Genomic DNA, 17,964 nt, shown 5'->3' on the forward strand with positions numbered 1-17,964 from the left:
ATTTACACAGCACTATCACACTCTGCCACAACGGCAGGGCAAAGATTGCCCAGAAGAAAAGTAAGGGGAATCTGCTCCTCTGCCTTTAAACTTACAGTCTGAAGATTTAACCAGGGGATTGAGCTGCTGGCAGGGCAGGCCTGATATGGAACACAACAAAGTTAAAATTGTTTATTTTTCATTATAATGTTCGTTTTGTTGTAGTTTGAAGACAAATACCCGAAGCCGTGCAAGTCAGATTAAAGCATAGGCACCAGCAGTGCATGCCAAGGCTCTGCTTCCAGGACCATGAGAGGATGCCAGGCCATTCTGCTTCCAATTACACGAGTATTGTACCTCCTGCTCCAAGGACTGCAAGCACAGATTTGACCGCTTTCCTGCGCCAGCTGTTTCCAGGGGGGGTAGGAGAAGAGTACCCCCGGCTCAGCCTGGCTGGCACGGCTGCAGCAGCTGAGCTGAGGCGCTGACACATCCTGGTCACCAGGGGTAAGTATCAGGAAGCAGTTTTGCACTGCTTGCAAAGATTTGGAAAGTCTTTCTGCTAATATCGCAGGCTGGCCAACGGATTCATGACCTTTCTCCCTTTTCTACTGCTTCTGCCTTTTCTTTGAGGAAGGGATCTGGGGCGGGGTGTTGCCTGGCTTGGGCCCCTTCTGCACTGCTCAGCAGAAAAGCAAAAAGCAGCTCTGAGTGCGGGTGCTTACAGACAGGAGGAAAGAGAGGAAGGGAGGGGATGGGCTGCAGGATCCTCTCATGTGGGACTGGGAAGGAGAAGTGGTTTAAAGGGCGCAACATGCCCAGATACTGTGGGAGATGGAGAAGTTGGCACCTCTGGCTGACAGATGTGAGAGGGCTGCAGGGCTCTAGCAGCTGGGGTCTGATCCTGAAGCCGTGTTCCCCTGAGTAAAAGAACACAAATGCAGAAAGAGGAGACAGTGGGGTAATAACAGCAAAATAAAACTTCTAACTCTAATGGCAGACTGAGGACTAGTGTTTCCACTTGGCTCATGGTTTTCGATTAGCAAAAAACCAGTGGGCTTCAGTCCCACTGTTATGGTTTGAGGAACGCACAACAATTTATTGTCATTTAGACAATTATTCTATCACCCGATGACCCCTCCTCACCCGAGAAGGAGAATCAGGGAAAAACAAGGAAATATTAAGGTTGAAATATAAATAGATTTAATAGGATAATACCAAATAATTAACATTAATAATACTAAAGAACCAGTATTGATCTCAATACTAATATAAAATATACAAGGATTATACTCGGCCAATTCTCTCAGCAGGAAGCTGTGCACTCCCAGCAGTGGACAGCAAATGTGGGACACTGTGAGCGCTACAGGTTTGGCAGAAAGGGAAAGGGCTCAGGGGTCCAGTGCTGGGGCGAGAAGTTCTCTGGACCATTGCCATCAAGGGAGAGAAAACTTTGCAGCAAACATTCTAATTTATATTGAATGTGACGTTCATGGTATGAAATAATCCCCCTGGCCAGCTTGGGTCAAGTGCCCTGGTCTTGCTCCTCCTCATCCCTGCACCTGGCTAACTTGAAAACACTGAGACCTTGGAACCCACGTGCCATAGCTGGCTATAGGTAAGTATTTTCACAAATTCAGACGCTAGAGTCTTCTAAAAGCACAGTTTTCTCCAGTATTAGAAGATAAATTAGTCCTGTGTCACTCAAACCAGGACACCCACATAAACAGATTTCTATCTCTACAACTATTTTGGTCAACACCGACCTAATATAGCCCCCCGTGGCTGGTCGCTGCCCTGTCTAGCAGCAGTAGTTTACCTGTCTGCTCATAGGCAGGCACCTCTTGGTGCAAGCAGGCAGCAGACCATGGTAATATTCGTGCACAGAAAAAAAAAAAAAAAAAAAAAAGGAAACTGCAGTAGGAATCATAGAATTGTCTAGGTTGGAAGGGACCTTTAAGATCATCTAGTCCAACCGTCAACCTAACTCTGATAAAAAAAACCCCATCACTAAAGCAGGAAGTCTTGGTGTTTGAATTTAACAGGTTTCCCTTTCAGAGCTGGTAGGAAGACTCCCTGCCCCTTCCTGCGTGCAGTGGCCATTTGACCAGCCGCGTGTTTCCATTCAGTCAGGCTAAAATAAATATCATCAAACCTCTCCTCTCAAAATTTCCTTGGATGTTTACAGAGCGATACCTTCTTTCAAACTGCATCTTCTTTCTCAGACAGAATATGATTCCCATTCTTAAGCATTTTCTATTTGTTGATAACATATGACTGTGGTGTCCTAGGAAATGAAAAGATACTGACTGTTTCTCTAGTAGTCTCTGACTAAACAACTTGACTCCAACATTTCTATCAATATAATATATATATATCAGTCTATATATTGATAACATTTTACAGAACCTACACAACAAAGTAACTTTGTTGTGCTGAGGCGTTCTGTTGCTCAGTAGAGTTAACACCCCCCAACATGTGCCAGATACTAAATATTGAAAGTAGGGATACAAGGAGGTCAATGCAGGACACAAGGAGGTTCTGCCTAGGTACTATTTCTGCACTTAATGCTAGAGGAAGTGATTGTGAAAGAATGACTTGCGCAAAATGGTTGCTTCATCCTCTCCAGCGATGGGTGATGGCTGTCAAAAGGAGAGAGATCTGCCACTGAACTTCAGCTTGCGAAGAAGGGAGTGCAAACACTAGCTGTGCTCGTTTTTGTGTCCCCTCTCAGCAGCAGCAATAGAAATGGCTGAAACGTGAGTTTGAAGGGCAGCGTTGTGCACGTTGGACAATGCTGAACTCTGCAGAAACCATGGTTTCCTTGGGGGAGCAGCCACTAAAGAAAAGCCATGCAATGCCGCTATGCTTCACTGGCTGAGTAGTTAGAGGACATGGGGAAACTGTCCACATAAAGTTTTGTTTGAGGAGCACGGGCTGAAATATTTTCTCACTCCAGGACTGTCGTCACATCAGACCTGCCAAAGGACTTCTAGCTTCTGTAGTACTTGCAGGTATGAGGTGACCACTTGTATCCCAGAGTACACGGTCAGCACACGAGGAGACTGAAACACAGCAGGCAGTGCACAAGGTAAGTATTTAGTCTCTGCATATTCAGGTTATGGGGATACTGCTTGTCTGCAGTACTGGAACTGTTTACAGCAGCTTGTGACCTTTAATAAGTGACTTATTTTCTGGTGTAGCCAATGGTGAAATGTTCTTTGGCACCTGTGGCAGGAAACACAGCCCTTCTGTAAATTAAAATCAGTATTGTTCTAATTACATCCACTGTTTATAGGGTGATGGTAACATCCAATTCCCATCTATTACCAGTGTTGATTTACAGAAAAGGGCGATAGACTTGTTTGGTGGCATATCAGCTTGTTCTGCCTTTCCAGTAAAGAATGTAAATTGCTTACACAGTGTAAAAAGGGTGTGCCAGGAGCCCGTGCAGCTCTGCTTTTTAGAAGCCCTGAGGGTAGTGAGACTTCATACAGGGGACTCCAAAATCTCTTCAAGGAAATTTTGCAGTGTCAGAAGTCACAGCCCACTCGAAGGGCCAAGAGGGCGGACATGCTCTGTTCAAGCTTCTGCCTCACAGGTAGCCATACCAGATGGACAGACTAATGCTGTGGAGGCTGTGAGCATTTAGAACCATGGAATCATTTAGGTTGGAAAAGACATTTAAGACCATCGAGTCCAACCGTTAACCCAGAATTGCGAAGTCCACCACTAAACCATGTCCCTCAGCACCACAGCTACACCTCTTTTAAATACCCCCATGGACGGCAACTCAACCACTTCCCTGGGCAGCCTGTTCCAGTGCTTGATAACCCTTTCATTGAAAATTTTTTTCCTAATATCCCATTTAAACCTCCCCTGGTGCAACTTGAGGCCATTTCCTCTTGTCCTATCACCTGTGACTTGGGAGAAGAGACCGACCCCTGCCTCTCTACACCCTCCTTTCAGGTAGTTGTAGAGAGCGATAAGGTCTCCCCTCAGCCTCCTTTTCTCCAGGCTGAATATCCCCAGCTCCCTCAGCCTCTCCTTGTAAGACTTATTCTCCAGACCACTCACCAGCTTCGTTGCCCTTCTCTGGACCCACTCCAGCACCTCAGTGTCCCTTCTGTAGGTAGGGGACCAAAACTGAACACAATATTCCAGGTGAGGCCTCACCACTGCTGAGTACAGGGGGACGGTCACTTCCCTCGTGTTGCTGGCCACAGTGTTTCTGATACAGGCCAGGATGCTATTGCCTTCTTGGCCACCTGGGCACACTGCTCGCTCATATTCAGCTGGCTGTCGACCAACACCCCCAGGTCCTTTTCTGCTGCGTACCTTTCCAGCCACTCTTCCCCAGGCCTGTAGCACTGCATGGGGTTGTTGTGACCCAAGTGCAGGACTGAGCACTTGGCCTTGTTGAACCTCATACCACTGGCCTCAGCCCATTGATCCAGCCTGTCCAGATTCCTCTGTAGACCCTTCCTACCCTTAAGTAGATCAACGCTCCCACCCAACTTGGTGTCACCTGCAAACTTACTGAGGGTGCATTTGATCCTCTCATCCAGATCGTTAATGATCTAACCATCTTACCCTGTTTAGGATTGAAACACCCAGCCATGGCTTTTTTGCTAAGAGGCAGTGTAAAGCAACAGATGTAAGAGGCAAGAGACATGACCAATGCACGTATGAAAAAGCAGGATGTTGAGAATAGTCCTTTATGACTGTTGAGACATGATATGGCTGTAGTCTAAAGAAAGTCCTGCATGCCATGTTTGCAGGACTGAGCAGATGAAGTAGGAGTAGAAGACTGATGTCACAGGACAACTCTTACAAGAAAAAATTGGAATCTGAATTACCTAATAAAATTGCACAGGTTTAAAATTGTTTTCGATTTTTGTTCAAAACTAAAAATTGGCACAATTTTATCTCCTTTCTTTTTCCTACAGGAAAATGTTCAGTCAAACAAAACACAAACCAAGAACTACACACACCTGGCGAGTGTGGGCCATCTACATGGTCTTGGCTGCAAACCTCTCCAAAGAGCAAGCGCTGAAGCAGGCTTGTCCTTCATGCGATTCCACTCAGCTTTGCAACTGCTCTTCCATGGATTTGGACTTTATTCCCTCAGGGCTCACGAGCAAAATCACAGTGTTAAACCTGGCCCACAACAGGATAAAGCACGTCCGATCCCAGGATCTGCAGCAGACGCTGAACCTGAGAGTCCTGCTGCTGCAGTCCAATGAAATCAGCTCAATAGATGAGGACTCATTTTGCTCCCTTGGGAAACTGGAGGTCCTGAACTTATCAAATAACAGCTTGGCTCGCTTGTCCCCTGTGTGGTTTGGGCAGCTTTTTTCTCTCCAGCACCTCCACCTTCAAGGGAACTCCTACAGAGACCTGGGGGAAAGCTCCCCCTTTTCTAGCCTGAGGAACCTGAGCTCTCTCCACCTGGGCAACCAGTGGTTCTCCACAATAAGGCAAGGGAACTTTGAGGGCATCGAGCTTCTTGACAAGCTGTGGATTAATGGTGCCAATCTCAGTCAGTACGAGCCGGGAAGTTTGAAATCGATTCAGAAGATAAATCATATGATCATAAACCTAAGAAATACTAATGTATTCTCAGCAATTGTCAGGGACCTTCTGCACTCTGTCACTTGGTTAGAAGTGAGAGGAATCAAATTAGAAATTGGAAAAAAAAGCTTGGTGCAGAACTCTACACTTCCTTTTAGGATAAGAAAACTTACATTTAAAGATGCTTTGTTCACAGATCAATATATTAGCCGAATCATAGTATTACTGAAGGAAATCACATCTTTGCAGGAGTTAGAGGCCATTGATTGTGTGCTTGAGGGGAAAGGACGATGGGATACTAGTGAAATTGCAGAGAGTGGGCAAAGTTTTGTTGAAACAGTGTCAGTAATAAATGTAATGATTCAGAATTTTCATTTATTTTTGGATCTGGATGGTATGGAGTCACAAATAAACAAACTGAAAAAACTCACCATTGCAAGCTCTAAAGTTTTCATGGTACCATGCAAACTTGCAAAACATTTTTCATCACTTCAGTATCTGGACTTTCATGATAATTTACTTGTAAATAATCGCTTAAATGAGACAATCTGTGAAAAAGCTTGGCCTTCATTGCAAACTTTAAATCTAAGTCAAAACTCTCTAAAATCTCTGAAACAGACTGCAAATTCTGTAACTCGTCTGCCTGAACTGATTAATCTTGACATTAGCCAAAATAATTTTGGTGAGATTCCAGATTTGTGTAAATGGCCGAAAAACCTGAAATACTTAAACCTCTCCAGCACTCAAATTCCTAAAGTAACGACTTGCGTTCCCCCAACGCTGGAAGTTTTGGATGTTAGTGCTAACAAGCTGCAGGAGTTTGGACTGCAACTCCCTTTTCTCAAAGAGCTGTACATTGCAAAAAACCAGCTGAAGACCTTGCCTGGTGCTGCACCCATTCCTAACTTAGTGGCCATGTCAGTCCGAAGAAACAAGCTCAGCAGTTTCTCCAGGGAAGAGTTTGAGTCCTTCAAGAAAATGGAGCTGCTGGATGCCAGCGACAACAACTTCATCTGCTCCTGTGAATTCCTCTCCTTCATCCACCACCGGGCCGGGATAGCCCAGGTGCTGGTGGGGTGGCCAGACCAATACGTCTGTGACTCTCCCCTGGCAGTGAGAGGGGCGCAGGTTGGAGCCGTGCACCTCTCCCTGATGGAGTGCCACAGGTCCCTCGTGGTGTCGTTGATCTGCGTCCTGGTGTTCCTGGTCATCCTCGTCCTCGTGGCCGTTGGCTACAAGTACCACGCGGTCTGGTACCTGAGAATGACCTGGGCATGGCTCCAGGCCAAGCGGAAGCCCAAGCGAGCCCCTCCAAAGGACATCTGCTACGACGCTTTTGTCTCCTACAGCGAGAACGACTCCGAGTGGGTGGAAAACATAATGGTGCGGGAGCTGGAGCAGGCCTGCCCTCCCTTCCGGCTCTGCCTCCACAAGCGGGACTTTGTGCCCGGGAAGTGGATCGTGGACAACATCATTGACTCCATAGAGAAGAGCCACAAAACGCTCTTTGTGCTGTCCGAGCACTTTGTGCAGAGCGAGTGGTGCAAGTACGAGCTGGACTTCTCGCACTTCCGCCTCTTTGACGAGAACAACGATGCAGCGATCCTCGTCCTCCTGGAGCCCATCCAGGGCAAAGCGATTCCCAAGAGGTTCTGCAAGCTGCGGAAGATCATGAACACAAAGACCTACCTGGAGTGGCCTCTTGAAGAAGAGCAGCAGGAGAGGTTTTGGGAAAATCTAAAAGTAGCCTTGAAGTCATAGAACAAGTTGTCAGCCCCCGTTTCAGTATATATCCACGCAGGACATATGTCAGTGTTTCTTCCAGCTAAGAAATTTTTCTTTCTTATTTTTCTGTCTAAGGAGAACCTGCTTTGCTGTGTATAGAAATAATTATCATCTTACTAAATGAGAAAGACCCACTTTAGGCTTTCCAGTGATTTGATACTCTAATCTTTAAAAATCCCTGCCAATAACTAGAATATTTGGTAGCCGTGTTGGAATTAATACAATTTTCTACATATGTTTGTCTGAATTTAGGTTACTTCTGTACTTTTTCCTCCAGATACCACATTCTCAACTAGCTCCTAACAGTGCCATTGTAGTTTAGAAATGAAAATAAAAGCCAAGTGTGTCAATACTCCCCCGTGTCTGTTGTTTTCCTTTAGTTTATTTTCAATGCCATCATGCATAGCAGGGTAATTAAAATTAAATTCTGAAAAAACCCTGAGGACCCTACATTAAAATAAGCTCTCTGAAACCCTACTATTGCTGAGCAACACACAAAAAAAGACAGTATTGAATACATACCTCCACATTATTCTGGCTAGTTATACCATAGTCCATACCACCATGCACAGGTTGGGTTTTACTCAACGCCTGAGAAGGAAGCATCCCATCACTTTGTACAATGACTGTGGTGAAATCCACAGGTGTTAAATCACTGGTTTTGGGGTTTTTTTTTGTTTTGTTTTGTTTTGTTTTTTTTTTTTTTTTTCCTTAGGCTTCTTTCTCCCTGTGAATGCTTGTTTCTCCCCCCCCACACCGTCACCACCACATTCCCTTCTACCTACCCACAGGTGAAGCCTTCTATTTCCAGGGTGCAAGGACATGTTTCTAACAAGCAGGCTAGATGGTGTTGCAGACTGGCTCACTTCTTGTTTCTGCTTTTCCACTTTGCACAGCACATTTAAGTAATCATTGGGCCATACATCCCTTACAGCTCTACTTAGCTTCCTTTATAACCAGTGCAGAAAATCACACTGATAAGAGGCAATTAATCTTTTTACCTCGGTATGAGGTATCTTCTCAAACTACTGTACTGCTCTTCACCAGTTATAAAGGGAATCTAGACAAGCAAGTAGATACAGATGTTCATAGTAAGGTAGCTGGTCCCACCCTGAGTGGCTGCAGTCACAGTTGTCGTGGTTTTTTTGTGCTTTAGGTGCTCTTGTGGAAACCTGAAATTGTCTCTGAGGAGATACAGTTAGGTGTGGGTTTCTCTAACTTGGCACTTCCATGCTCCCCTTTGCTTGTGTTGTTGGAGTTTAAGTACAGGAGAATCTAAATGAATCTTGATTAAACTTTATACACGCAATGGTTTTGTGGTGAAATACCAAAGCATTGGCATATGGACTGAGTGAGTATTTGAAAAATGGGGAAATTTGCTTATGCACGTGTTTGTGTTGGTATATATGCACATATTTTTACATATGTATATCTGTGTACATGCCTATGCATACGTATATATTCACACTCCCTTGTGCATGTGTATATGTATACACACGCATGAGATGATAGTTTCTGTGGGTGTAGTCTGCAAACACGACTTTCAGTTCTACTTTGCCGTTATAATGGTATCTCTAGGCTTAGTCCAAAGTCTACCATGAAAGGATTTTTCTGTTCACTCTCCCGGAGAAGAACAGCTCACGGGCTAATCATGGCTTGACTCCAGGTAAGTTATGAGTGAATCACCCGATAGCAAACTCTGGGCACTGATAAAACAGATTAGGAGACAGTGTGCCTAGAGGTAAGGAAGAATTGCTGGTCAATTCAAAGAGAAGGTCAGAGAGAGGTAGGAGAAGCCTACACAGTGCGCTCTTACCATAGACCTAGTCTTCTACGGGTTGGCACATATAAAAGGCCTGACAGTGTTACTGCTCTTATGCCAATCAGATGCCCTAGGTGGGAATTCCCCTGCTTACAGAGCCAAGACTGAGGTGAAGTGGGAAGGAAACAGCACTGTGAGAGGAAGCTGGGTAAAGAGCGATCAACAAGAGAGAGATGAAGCACGACATAAGTTAACCATCATGCGGGCACCAGAGCTGGAGACCCTGGTAATTTTTTCTGCACAAAGGTGAGTTTGCAGACAGACAGAGGCTGGAGACACAGGGAAAGAGAGTGGGGCTGCAATGCCAGAGCAAGAAGCAAGGAGTGAGCACTAGGAAGAGGCTATCTCGTCTCTGCCACCAAGTCCTCCTCCTCTGCATGGGCAATTCAGGGTGCTTGGGGCTGCTGGGCAGGGGCCAGCTCCTGCAGGGGTGCAGGGCAGGAGGGATTTCTGGCTGCCAGAAGAAGTAGAGCAGACAGAAAAGGAAAGGCTCTCTGCGAGAGCCGGGACATGCTGATGGGAGCAATGTCCTTCAGGAAAGGGGAGAGAGGAAAGCAGCAAATGAAAAAGAGAGAATTTGGGTCAGACTCTGTGATTCCTGCTCAGTTTCCTCGTGGGAGGTTGCCTTGCGTGTGCTTTGTCCTGTTTGTATGTTGTCCCATGTGTATGTCGGTACCGGTTGCCCAGGAAAGGCTGGGCGTGAAGGTGGGCTGCATTTGTTTTAGGAATTCAACCAGGAAAAAGCTCATTCAGCAGCGGTCTCGGGGCAGCAGCATTAGCTATCTCCTCACCTAACTCTGCCCTGTTGTACACCTTCTGTGTCGGAAACAAGAAAGGAGCATGCCTATGTATGTGTGCGTGCGTGCGTGTGTATACACATAGGTACTATTAAGGCACTGCTGGTGGGTGATAGCCAGGAAGTACGCAACCCACACACAGCCAAACGGAAAGTAGCAGCTTTGCCAAGTCTGCTTGTGGATCGATCCCTTCACCCACCAGTGACCCTCCTGCTGCAGACTCCGCAGCACTGCTCAAACTCACCAGCCCTCATTTAGCTTGAGAGCATTCCCCAAGCTCGAATCAATTTGCACGCTATTGGCACGCTTTATTTTAGCAGTTACACTAGCCTTTAGCATTTGTTAGTATTTATAGATTCTTGTTCTGTTGGCACTCGTGGTTTTGTTTAAGAATATGTGCATATTTCCTCAAACACTTCTACTGGCCTGAGCCAGGGAAGGTAATCCTGAGCACGTCTGATGGCCTGGACCCTTTGTCCATAACCCAGAAACACCTCGAAAGTCTAGTTCATCACAGCGCCTTATGGTATAAGGACATCTGTGCAAGTTTCCATATTATTACCTGCATGAAAAATTTCTATGTGGCTTTTTTTTCTTCCCAGTGAAACAGGGAAAAGTGATTCCTTGGTAGGGCAATGATATTGTGGAGTAGGGCCATATTTCTGAATGGGTGCGAGGAGGCCTGAAATGACCCTGTAAGTCAGGGTCTTAAGCTGAATTATTAGACGGGAATAGGAAGGGGAAAAGAATGGCTGAAAATGATTGAGGGTGGAAATAGGATTTCCCTGAGCATCCGGAAAAGATGCCCAGGGAAGTTCCAATAAAGAAAAGTGTCCTGTGCCACCAAATGGGGTTTGGTGCTGCAGTCCCTGATTGTTTTCAGGCTGGTAAGGTGGAGAGCCATTAGGCTCAGCTGGTATTTCCAGCATAAATATCAGTACCTGCCCAGTTCCTGTCTATGCTGTGAATTTTCTGTTTGTAAATAACTTACCTATAGATAGATTTTGATCAGCCATGTTGCCTGGTTGTTTCTTTTTCTAACAGTAAGCATTTTGATGGTAACTTTTAAAATTCCACTTAAATTTGTTGCTTGTGAAACTCATCTTACTCATAGCTTTGCTTGTATGGCCTGCAGCACTTTGTTATCCAGCTAGACTTGCAAGACCAAAAAACCCATAAAAGAGCCTCAGCAGGACAGCAGGTGAGTGTGACTACAGGTCGCAATTCTTTGGGTGGGATTCACATGCATAAACCTCTAGGTATCTACACTATGGTGCTCCATTTTAAGTTGATGGGGTCATTTCTCTTGGAGTCATCCTATCTTAGTGTGAGTCTCTAAGAGACATGATGTGAATTGCCCCTAAAAACTGTTATTTCTCTCCATTGATGTTGGAAGACATGGTGGGTGACCAGCTCAGCTGTGGGCATCTAAAGACAGGGGAGAGGAATGTATCTTTCAAGACCCAAAGCTCTACATTGGAGAGAGACAGAGATTAAAGGAAAATAACACAAGAGGTCAAAATGTTTATAGTCTTTCAGGTAGGAAGAGATGGAATGATTGAAAAAATTATCCACAACTTTTCCTCCTCTCTCCGTATCAAACAATCTCAGGTAACCTGCCCCTTTTGAATAATTGTAAGCAACTCTGGCTAAAAATAATGCAACTAGAGGGTAGGACTTGTCTGTAGGAACTTGTCTGCGTGAATCAGCTATTGTAAACAAATTAGAGTATGAATTCAAAGTACAGTAGAACTTCTGCAGAGTCCCAGTGGGATGACTGAAGGTGAAAGTACTTCTCAGTGAGCCAGCCTAACCCTATTAACCTCATACAGAACCCACAGTGATCTTTGGGAACCTGTTCATTGGCCTCTTTGGGGTTGGTTCCCTCTTTTCACCCTCAGGAAGGTACCTACTCAGATAGGGGAAGGTTATGACACACTGGGGAAAGCTATACTTTAAAAGTGCTCTTTGATCTTGTTAAGAAAGCATAAACAAAAAAGGGCTATAATTCAATATCTAATAAAGGTTTTGAAGGGAAAACAACCCTCTCAGGCTTCAAGAATTGTTTCTCCAACTCCTCAGAGAGACAGAAGAACTAAAGTCATCTTGTTGAGAGAAAGGACAGGCTGGATATTGCAGCAAGCTCTGTAACACAAAAAGCCATGTCAAATCAGTACTATTGAAAGGCACGACTGTGACAGGAAAGAGAAGTGACACAGGATCCACAGCTGTGTGGCTTCTCTTGAATCATTTCAGTCCAGAATGTGAGGAGCAGGCTGTGGGGCTGGAAAAAGCTGATTTAGTCCAGCCACCTGGTCTGCAGGATGCTCAAAAAGCTCTTCCTGGCAGCCGGGCCTGACCTCTCTGCCACTGAGATCCAAAGCAGAAAAAGTCACAGGCAGAGAAGGATGTGGTAGCAAGAAGGAAGAGCTAAGAGTCAGTAGGTTGCAATGGTCAGTTTTCCCAGATAAAGTTTCGTTAGCAAGTATTGGACTGATCGCAACATGGCAACGATGGTGTACACAGACATCCAGGCAAACATTTATTTCCCTGCTACTAGAACATTTACAATCAGAATAGCCAGCAGCAGATAAAATGAGGAAAGGGACTGAAAGATAGGCAGCCCTCTTCTGCCTATTGTCAGAACTGAGATTAGACATGATTGAAATGAGTATTAAGCATGAACATCACTATCTCCCACAAGACACTGACTCTTCTTGATGTAAACAGGATTTGAAACACATACACGAGACTCCTTGTAGTAAAATATGAACATACAAAATAACAGACACAGATGCAGAAGAAAAATACCTAAGAGGGACTAAGAGGATGTATGGGGACTATTTTCTAAACAGGCAAAGGATCAGACTAGTAATAATGTGATTATTCAGATGTTTAGCTGAATTTGCAAAAGATTTGTGCAGCTGTTAATTAATTTGATAGTCCTCACTCCAAAATTAGAAACCACAGGGAAAAGAAGAGTAAATTCAGTGTACTTAGCATTTAAAAAAATATTCTGGAATATTTATGTACAATGCACCTGATTTTGACTAAATGTTTCTTCTCTGAACAGTGTAAAAACATATATTCACAGTGCCTTCAACAGCAAGAACACTAAGGGTTATGGAGTTATCTTTTAGCTATATCCAAATTATAGCTTCTTCAAAACTAACTATTCATCTTACATTTGCTCTGACTATATTTAATATTTTAGGCATAATAATGACTACACACACCTGGCGAGTGTGGGCCATCTACATGGTCTTGGCTGCAAACCTCTCCAAAGAGCAAGCGCTGAAGCAGGCTTGTCCTTCATGCGATTCCACTCAGCTTTGCAACTGCTCTTCCATGGATTTGGACTTTATTCCCTCAGGGCTCACGAGCAAAATCACAGTGTTAAACCTGGCCCACAACAGGATAAAGCACGTCCGATCCCAGGATCTGCAGCAGACTCTGAACCTGAGAGTCCTGCTGCTGCAGTCCAATGAAATCAGCTCAATAGATGAGGACTCATTTTGCTCCCTTGGGAAACTGGAGGTCCTGGACTTATCAAATAACAGCTTGGCTCGCTTGTCCCCTGTGTGGTTTGGGCAGCTTTTTTCTCTCCAGCACCTCCACCTTCAAGGGAACTCCTACAGAGACCTGGGGGAAAACTCCCCCTTTTCTAGCCTGAGGAACCTGAGCTCTCTCCACCTGGGCAACCAGTGGTTCTCCACAATAAGGCAAGGGAACTTTGAGGGCATCGAGCTTCTTGACAAGCTGTGGATTAATGGTGCCAATCTCAGTCAGTACGAGCCGGGAAGTTTGAAATCGATTCAGAAGATAAATCATATGATCATAAACCTAAGAAATACTAATGTATTCTCAGCAATTGTCAGGGACCTTCTGCACTCTGTCACTTGGTTAGAAGTGAGAAAAATAGCATTCAGTAAACCTGCTGAAGTGCAGCTATTGAGAATCATGTCTTCTTCTTTTGCAAAGAAAATTTCTTTTAAACAAGCCGTATTAACAGATGCTACTGTGCCTGAGATTGTTAGCATTTTAGAAGACATGCCAAAATTAGTGGAGGTGGAGCTGATAGACTGTAGACTCTTGGGAACTGGACAATGGGAAATACAAGTCCAAGCAAACCAATCACAGACTCTTAGAGTTCTGACAATAGAGAAATTATCTATAGAAGAATTTTATTTGTTTACTGATCTACAAGATGTGGAAGGTCTACTGCCTCTTCTTACTAAAATCACAGTTGAAAACACCAAGGTCTTTTTGGTACCTTGCAGCCTTTCGAAACATCTTCGGTCATTAGAGTATTTTGACCTTAGTGCGAATTTGATTGGAGACCAGAGTTTGGAGCATTCGGCCTGCCAGGGTGGTTGGCCGTCGCTGCAAACTCTAAATTTAAGTCAGAATTCACTGAGTGACTTAGAAATGACAGGTAAAAGTTTGTCTCATCTAAGAAAATTAACTCTCTTAGACATTAGCCAAAATAATTTTGGTGAGATTCCAGATTTGTGTAAATGGCCGAAAAACCTGAAATACTTAAACCTCTCCAGCACTCAAATTCCTAAAGTAACGACTTGCGTTCCCCCAACGCTGGAAGTTTTGGATGTTAGTGCTAACAAGCTGCAGGAGTTTGGACTGCAACTCCCTTTTCTCAAAGAGCTGTACATTGCAAAAAACCAGCTGAAGACCTTGCCTGGTGCTGCACCCATTCCTAACTTAGTGGCCATGTCAGTCCGAAGAAACAAGCTCAGCAGTTTCTCCAGGGAAGAGTTTGAGTCCTTCAAGAAAATGGAGCTGCTGGATGCCAGCGACAACAACTTCATCTGCTCCTGTGAATTCCTCTCCTTTATCCACCACCAGGCCGGGATAGCCCAGGTGCTGGTGGGGTGGCCAGACCAATACGTCTGTGACTCTCCCCTGGCAGTGAGAGGGGCGCAGGTTGGAGCCGTGCACCTCTCCCTGATGGAGTGCCACAGGTCCCTCGTGGTGTCGTTGATCTGCATCCTGGTGTTCCTGGTCATCCTCGTCCTCGTGGCCGTTGGCTACAAGTACCATGCGGTCTGGTACCTGAGAATGACCTGGGCATGGCTCCAGGCCAAGCGGAAGCCCAAGCGAGCCCCTCCAAAGGACATCTGCTACGACGCTTTTGTCTCCTACAGCGAGAACGACTCCGAGTGGGTGGAAAACATAATGGTGCGGGAGCTGGAGCAGGCCTGCCCTCCCTTCCGGCTCTGCCTCCACAAGCGGGACTTTGTGCCCGGGAAGTGGATCGTGGACAACATCATTGACTCCATAGAGAAGAGCCACAAAACGCTCTTTGTGCTGTCCGAGCACTTTGTGCAGAGCGAGTGGTGCAAGTACGAGCTGGACTTCTCGCACTTCCGCCTCTTTGACGAGAACAACGATGCAGCGATCCTCGTCCTCCTGGAGCCCATCCAGGGCAAAGCGATTCCCAAGAGGTTCTGCAAGCTGCGGAAGATCATGAACACAAAGACCTACCTGGAGTGGCCTCTTGAAGAAGAGCAGCAGGAGAGGTTTTGGTTTAATTTGAAAATAGCTCTAAAATCCTAGACAAAGATACTAAAGACAATATGTACGAAATGCACTCTGGATTGTTTCCCTTGCATGTTTGTCCCATCCCCTATCTATATTTCAAGAACAGAGAGCTGAGCTACTGTAAATTCTATTACTTGCTGTGAGATTATTTTCTTTTTGTAGTTGTGGTCATTAATTGTTGTACTGCTTTGGGCTGGAATAGAGTTAATTTTCTTCATAGTTGCTCCTGTGGTGCTGTCATTTGATTTCTGACTGAAACAGTGTTGGTAACACAGGAATGTTTTAGTTTTGATGAACAGTGGTCTTATGGCATTAAGGCCTTTTCTGTTTCTCTCGCTGTCCTGCGAGATACCATGGTGCATGATAATTTGGCATGGGACACAGCTGGGACAGCCGATCCCAGCTGACCAAAGAGATGTCCCATATCATATAATATCATGCTCAGCAATAATAGTTGTGCAAAAGAAAGAGGAAGGGAGGACATTTAGAGTTATGGTGTTTGTCTTCCCAATTAGCTGTTATGTGTGATTGAGCGCTGCTTTCATGGAAATGGCTAAACATACGCCTGCTGACAGGAAGTAGTGAATGAATTCCTCATTTTTGCTTTGCTTGTGTGCAGCTTTTGCTTTATCTATTGAACTGTCTTTATCTCAACCTAGGAGTTGTCTCACTTTTACCCTGCTGATTCTGTCCTGCGTCCCACTGCAGGGGGGGTGAGTGAGTGGCTGTGTGGTGCTGAGCTGCTTTTCAGGGTTAGAATCATAGAATTGTTACAGTTGGAAAGGACCCTGAAGATCATTAAGTTCCAACCCCCCTGCCATGAGCAGGGATACCTCCCACTAGAGCAGGTTGCTCAAAGCCCCATCCAGCCTGGCCTTGAACACTTCCAGGGATGGGGCATCCACAGCTTCCCTGGGCAACCTGTTCCAGTGCCTCTCCACCCTCACAGTAAAGAATTTCTTCCTGATATCTAATCTAAATCTCCCCTCTTTCAGTTTAAAATCATTAACCCTTGTCCTATTGCTACACTCCCTGATAAAGAGTCCCTCCCCATCTTTCCTCTAGGCCCGCTTTAGGTACTGGAAGTCCACCATAAGGTCTCTTCTCCAGGCTGAAAAACCCCAAGTCTCTCATCCTGTCTCATAGGAGAGGTTCTCCACCCCTCTGATCATCTTTATGGCCCATCCTACTCATCACTGGTCACCACTTGGACATCAAGCCACTGACCACAACTCTTTGAGTCCGGCCATCCAGCCAATTCCTTATCCACTGAGTGGTCCATCTGTCAAATCAACGTCTCTCCAATTTAGAGACAAGGATGTTGTGCAGGACAGTGTCAAATGCTTTGCACAAGAAGATGATGTCAGTTGCTCTTCTCTTATCCACCAATACTGTAACGCTATCATAGAAGGCCACCAAATTTGTCAGGCATGATTTTCCTTTAGTGAAGCCATGTTGGCTGTCACTAATCACCTCCTTATTTTCCATGTGCTTAGCTGAGTTTCCAGCAGGATCTGCTCCATGATCTTCCCAGGCACAGAGGTGAGACTGGCTGGCCCGTAGTTCCCTGGGTCTTCCTTTTTCCCCTTTTTAAAAATGGGGTTTATGTTTCTTTTTTTTCCAGTCAGCAAGAACTTCACTGGACTGCCGTGACTTCTCAAATATGGTGGATAATGGCTTAGCAACTTCATCCGCCAGTTCCCTCAGGATGTGCAGATGAATCTCATCTGGTCCCATGGACTTGTGCACCTTCAGGTTCCTTAGATGGTCTCAAACGTGGTCTTCTCCTACAGTGAGCAGTTCCTCACTTTCCCGGTCCCTGCCTTTGCCTTCTGCGACTTGGGCAGTGTGGTTAGAGCCCCAGCTGATGAAGACTGAGGCAAAAAAGTCATTGAGTACCTCAGCCTTCTCCATATCCCAGGTAACCAGGTCTCCCATTTCCTTCCAGAGAGGGCTCACATTTTCCCTAGTCTTCCTTTTATCACCAACATATCTATAGAAGCATGCATCCATGCAGGCCTCCTGGTGTTTTTACCCGACTTCTTCTTTGTTGGGATGCATTGCCCCTGAGCTTGGAGGCGGTGATCCTTGAATATTAACCAGCTTTCTTGGGCCCCTCTTCCCTCCAGGGCTTTTTCCCACTGTACTCTACCAAGCAGATCCCTGAAGAAGCCAAAGTCTGCTCTCCTGATGTCCAGGGCAGCGAGCTTGCTGTGTGCCCTCCTCACTGCCCTAAGGATCTTGAACTCTGCTATCTCATGGTCACTTCAGCCAAGGCTGCCCTTGAGCTTCATATTTCCCACCAGCCCCTCCTTGTTGGTGAGAACAAGGTCCAGCATAGCACCTCTCCTCATTGGCTCCTTTATCACTTGTGTTGTTAAACCACAGCAATTTTTACACAGGTTAATCAGGAGTGTTAGCAAAAACTGTTTAATTTAAATATTTAAT

The 17,964-nt window shown here is 45.4% G+C and overlaps 2 protein-coding genes across 2 annotated transcripts; both read left to right on the plus strand.

The window, feature by feature from the left end:
* The first annotated feature begins 204 nt into the window (after window positions 1-204).
* LOC141464524 (toll-like receptor 2 type-1) lies at window positions 205-7,686 on the plus strand. The gene is made up of 3 exons (XM_074147489.1): window positions 205-486; window positions 2,939-3,070; window positions 4,929-7,686. Exon 3 carries the CDS (start codon window positions 4,933-4,935, stop codon window positions 7,312-7,314), a length of 2,382 nt encoding a protein of 793 aa, XP_074003590.1. The 5' UTR covers window positions 205-486; window positions 2,939-3,070; window positions 4,929-4,932; the 3' UTR covers window positions 7,315-7,686.
* A 5,493-nt stretch (window positions 7,687-13,179) lies between these two features.
* Window positions 13,180-15,531, plus strand: LOC141464561 (toll-like receptor 2 type-2). Its single transcript, XM_074147535.1, has one exon. The coding sequence runs from the start codon at window positions 13,180-13,182 to the stop codon at window positions 15,529-15,531; it is 2,352 nt and encodes a 783-aa protein (XP_074003636.1).
* The last annotated feature ends 2,433 nt before the right edge of the window (window positions 15,532-17,964 follow it).

This window comes from Numenius arquata, chromosome 5, assembly GCF_964106895.1.
Source record: "Numenius arquata chromosome 5, bNumArq3.hap1.1, whole genome shotgun sequence".
NCBI lineage: Eukaryota > Metazoa > Chordata > Aves > Charadriiformes > Scolopacidae > Numenius > Numenius arquata.

Excerpts from the sequence above, each read along its gene's own strand:
- LOC141464524 (XM_074147489.1), top strand. The coding sequence starts at position 4,933 with ATGTTCAGTCAAACAAAACACAAACCAAGAACTACACACACCTGGCGA.
- LOC141464561 (XM_074147535.1), top strand. The coding sequence starts at position 13,180 with ATGACTACACACACCTGGCGAGTGTGGGCCATCTACATGGTCTTGGCT.